This window comes from Bison bison, unplaced genomic scaffold (assembly GCF_000754665.1).
Source record: "Bison bison bison isolate TAMUID 2011002044 unplaced genomic scaffold, Bison_UMD1.0 scf7180017864333, whole genome shotgun sequence".
Lineage (NCBI taxonomy): Eukaryota > Metazoa > Chordata > Mammalia > Artiodactyla > Bovidae > Bison > Bison bison.
Genome location: NW_011494905.1, coordinates 281,326 through 286,307, shown reverse-complemented (window position 1 = coordinate 286,307; position 4,982 = coordinate 281,326). Strand labels below are relative to the sequence as shown.

The window sequence follows — 4,982 nt, the reverse complement described above, 5'->3', positions numbered from 1 at the left end:
GTGAACTCCGGGAGTTGGTGATGGACAGGGAGGCCTGGCGTGCTGCGATTCATGGGGTCGCAAAGAGTCGGACACAACTGAGCGACTGATCTGATCTGATGTACATTCAAATATTTACACATACACATAAACCATTAATTGTTAGTCAAAGGAGATGGAAATAAAAAATACACCATGAGGAGGCATGGAGCTGAGGGTTTTCCATGTTAATCACTAAAGCCTCAAAAATTAAATAGGTCACTCTCTTTCCAAAGAATTACAATAGTATATTTCTTTGAAACAATATTAAATTACTGGTGAATCAGAATGATAACCTATGACAAAGGACATCAGCACAGATGTAGCATCATATTAGGACTTACCAGGAGAAAATGAACAACATCTCCTCTGCAGAAGGCTAGCATGGGATTCACGTAATTATGCACTGCCACGAAGTGCCAGGCCAGCAATGGAACGCTGGAAGGATCCATCTGGGTAAGAAGGAAAAAAAAAAATCATTGTTAACACAAGAAGAATAAAGAGAAAACTCTGGTTTAATACAGCAATGGACTGGTGTTCCTTGATAAAAACTCCTCCTAATTTCTCATTAAAATTCCAGAGGAGTAGAGACTGATTAGGAACCGTCAAGAGGGAACCTTCTTTGTGGACAGAAATGTTCCACATCTTGACAGAAGTTTGGGTTACCTAAGTATCTATATTTGGCAAAGTTTAGCAAATGTACACTCAAGATCTGTGTGTTTTGTTGTATATAAATTTTTCTACCAAAGGAAAGACTTTGACTACTGAACTGTACTTAATCATATACCTGTTGAATATTTAGGGGGAAAAAAAAGAGTACTAATTTCTGCAATTTACTTGGAAGCACATTAAAAAAAAACAATTTGATGAGTGAATGACAATAAACAGGTATATAATGAAGTATACAATAAAATACTAATGGTACAGTTTTACAATGCTAGGTATATAGATGTTTAATGTAAAATCCTTTCAACTTCTCTATTTATTTGAAAATGTTCATAATAAAATATTGGGGGAAAAATCGACAAAAACAAAGATGCAAACACATACCATGATAAGTCTCAATTAGCCAGTGAAGGTCACCTAAGTACAATTAACGGTAACCTGAGCAGGCTCTACCATCTGAAAGGGCAGGGCTGCTTCCCCTGGGGCCCAGAGATAGAGTGAATAAGAAAGCTGAAGACTGAGCTCCCTCCTTACAGGGCCTACTTTCTGGACTAGTCTTGGTTCTACACCGTCATTCTCCATCCCATCCCATCCATGCCTCTCCTTACATATTCACTGGAAGAAAACATCACTCTGAAAGCATCCAAGCAGGAAGGAAAAGAGATACCGAGGTGTGCACAATACATTGCAAGAAGCATCCACCAAAATGAAATATCACAGGCAGAAGAAACCCCGGAGAGAATACGTGAGAGCAATTCTCACTATACTACGGTGGGGTGCTCTCTATCAGTAGTTCAATATCAAAGCAGCAGCTGTTCATGAGAGAAAACTTAACAGACTAAAGGTAGGGAAGTATAGACCTTGTGATCCCCAGGACACTGCTCTGGTCGCCAGCTGACACTGTTTTGGTCACATCAAGGTAAGCAGACAGAGAGCTAATTTCCATTCTATCTAGCTTTCTGACAGCCTCAGAGAATTCGCCACTCGTGAGTCATCTTCCCCGACCTCCCAACATGGTCTTTTTGCCCATAAGATGGAGAGGCTTACTCACCCGTCCATAAGGAAAAGTCATCCACACTTTCAAGGATGGCTTCAATCCAATGACCAGTATCTTTAAGGAGAAAAAATACATTTTCACTATTTACCCTGCAATTTTCAGATTTTTGGTATTCAAAGTCTCTTAAGTTATTAGCTTCATCTTCTAAATACCTTTGTTAAGGATGCCATGGCCAATAAGGAAAATTGTGTGATGGGATGATCTTTCAACTCGGGCTTAGAGTGGAGAGGTTCAATACAGCAAACTTCACCCTTGGAACCGCTAAACAGGCATCGAGATTCACAAGTTCTCACTCCCATCACTCTCCTGAAAATGTAACCCAAAATGCAGAATCAACTTAGCAATGATCCAAGGCACTACATCTCTACAGCAGATGACTACAAAAGCCTCCTGACCCCTACTCCTGCCCCCAACAATCCAAACTCCACATGACATCAGCATGTCCTTTTCAACATAGGGTCAGATTTACCACCTTCTCCTATGGCTTCTCCCTCTCCAATGGCTTACCACTGTACACAAAATCAAATCGACTCTTGCCAGGTTTAAAACGTCCTATATCATTTATGTGATCTGTCTCCTGCCTTCACTCCTCTCCCACTGCTACTGCTCCTGATAAACATGTGCTCCAGCCACACTGGCCTTCTGTCCGCTGCTCCAGCAGGCCACAGTGTGCCCACCTCAAAGTTTTTGTGCTTGAATATCCCTCTGCCTGGAACACTTCTTCCAGGTCTTTTCATTTGCTGACCAGATTATCGTTCAGGTTTTTGTTTAAATGTTGCCTTCAGAGAGAAGCCTTCCTGAATGATTCTCAAATGCACTCCAGAATACTGACCTGTCTTATTTTCTTCATAGCACTCATACCTAAAGTTATTTATGTGTTGGTTTATTGACTGTCTCCCTACCCCCACCCCAACTAGAACGTAAGTTCTACTAGAGTAGCAACCTTGACCGGTTCACAGCCATAACTCTGGTATCTAGGCAATGCCTACACATAGGCGATAGCCAATAAACATCAGCTGAATACATCAACAGTACTGCAGTAGGTGCTGAGAGAGGGCATCAGAGGCCAGACAGAGAGAAACCACAATCACAGAAAACTAACCAATCTAATGATATGGACCACAGTCTAATCAAACTCAATAAAACTGAGGCATGCCATGTAGGGCCACCCAAGACAGGCAGGTCATGGTGGAGAGTTCTAACAAAATGTGGTCCACTGGAGAAGGGAATGGCAAACCACTTCAGTATTCTTACCTTGAGAACACCATGAACAGTATAAAAAGGCAAAAAGACAGGACAATGAAAGATGAACTCCCCATGCTACTGGAGATCAGTGGAGAAATAACTCCAAAAGAATGAAGAGACAGAGCCAAAGCAAAAACAACACCAAGTTGTGGATGTGACTGGTGATGGAACCCGTAAGGTCCGATGTTGTAAAGGACAATATTGCATAGGAACCTGGAATGTTAGGTCCATGAATCAAGGCAAATTGGAAGTGGTCAAACAGGAGATGGTAAGAATGAATGTCGACATTTTAGGAAATCAGCAAACTAAAATGGACTGGAATGGGTGAATTTAACTCAGATGACCATCATATCTACTACTGTGGGCAAAAATCCCTTAGAAGAAATGGGAGTAGCCATTATAGTCAACAAGAGAGTCCAAAATGCAGTCAGATCAGATCAGATCAGTCGCTCAGTCGTGTCCGACTCTTTGCGACCCCATGAAATGCAGTACTTGGGTGCAATCTCAAAAACGACAGAATGATCTCTGTTCGCTTCCAAGACAAACCATTCAATATCACAGTAATCCAAGTCTATGCCCCGACTGGTAATGCTGAAGCAGCTGAAGTTGAATGGTGCTGTGAAGACCTACAATACCTTTTAGAAATAACACCCAAAAAAGATACCCTTTTCATTATAGGGGACAGGAATGCAAAAGTAGGAAGTCAAGAAACACCTGGAGTAACAGGCAAATTTGGCCTTGGAGTACAAAATGAAGTAGGGCAAAGGCTCATAGAGCTTTGCCAAAGGAATGCACTGATCATAGCAAACATCCTCTTCCAAGAACACAAGAGAAGACTCTACACGTGGACATCACCAGATGGTCAACACCAAAATAAGACTGATTATATTCTCTACAGTCAAAGATGGAGAAGCTCTATACAGTCAGAAAAAACAAGACCAGGAGCTGACTATGGCTTAGATTATGAACTCCTTACTGTCAAATTCAGATTTAAACGTTAGAAGGTAGGAAAAATCACTAGACCATTCAGGTATGAGCTAAATCAGATCCCTTACGACTGTACAGTGGAAGTGGGAAATAGATTTAAGGGACTAGATCTGATAAGAGTGCCTGATGAACTATGGATGGAGGTTCGTGACACTGTACAGGAGACAGGGATCAAGACCATCCTCAAGAAAAAGAAATGCAAAAAAGCAAAATGGCTCTTTGAGGAGCCTTACAAATAGCTGTGAAAAGGAGAGAAGCAAAAAACAAAGGAGAAAAGTAAAGATATATCCATATGAATGCAGAGTTCCAAAGAATAGCAAGGAGAGATAAGAAAGCCTTCCTCAGCAATCAGTGCAAAGAAATAGAAGAAAACAATAGAGTGGGAAAGACTAGAGATCTCTTCAAGAAAATTAGAGATACCAAGGGAACATTTCATGCAAAGATGGGCTTAATAAAGGACACAAATGGTATGCTTCTAAAAGAAGCAGAAGATACTTAAAAGAGGCCGCAAGAATACACAGAACTGTACAAAATAGATCTTCACGACCCAGATGATCAGAATGGTGTGATCACTCACCTAGAGCCAGACATCCTGGAATGTGAAGCGAAGTGGGCTTTAGGAAGCATCACTATGAACAAATCTAGTGGAGGTGATGGAATTCCAGTTGAGCTATTTCAAATCCTGAAAGATGATGCTGTGAATGTGCTGCACTCAATATGCCAGCAAATTTGGAAAACTCAGCAGTGGCTATGGGACTGAAAAAGGTCAGTTTTCATTCCAATCCCTAAGAAAGGCAATGCCAAAGAATGCTGAAACTACCACACAATTGCACTCATCTCACATGCTAGTAAAGTAATGCTCAAAATTCTCCAAGTCAGGCTTCAACAATACGTGAACCATGAACTTCCAGATATTCAAGCTGGTTTTAGAAAAGGCAGAGGAACCAGAGATCAAATTGCCAATATCCGCTGGATCATCAAAAAAGCAAGAGAGTTCCAGACAAACATC

General features: G+C 41.1%; 1 protein-coding gene across 4 annotated transcripts in view; it reads right to left on the bottom strand.

Annotated features, from left to right (window-relative positions):
• The window catches only part of VPS8 (vacuolar protein sorting 8 homolog (S. cerevisiae)), a 302,860-nt gene that overhangs the window by 258,545 nt on the left and 39,333 nt on the right, over positions 1-4,982 (bottom strand). For all 4 annotated transcript variants that reach the window (XM_010853860.1, XM_010853862.1, XM_010853861.1 and 1 more), the window contains 3 exons: positions 1,894-2,047; positions 1,736-1,795; positions 363-470 (listed from right to left, as the gene is read on the bottom strand). In XM_010853860.1, the coding sequence (XP_010852162.1) occupies positions 363-470; positions 1,736-1,795; positions 1,894-2,047 (322 nt within the window). The remainder of the gene's footprint in view (positions 1-362; positions 471-1,735; positions 1,796-1,893; positions 2,048-4,982) is intronic.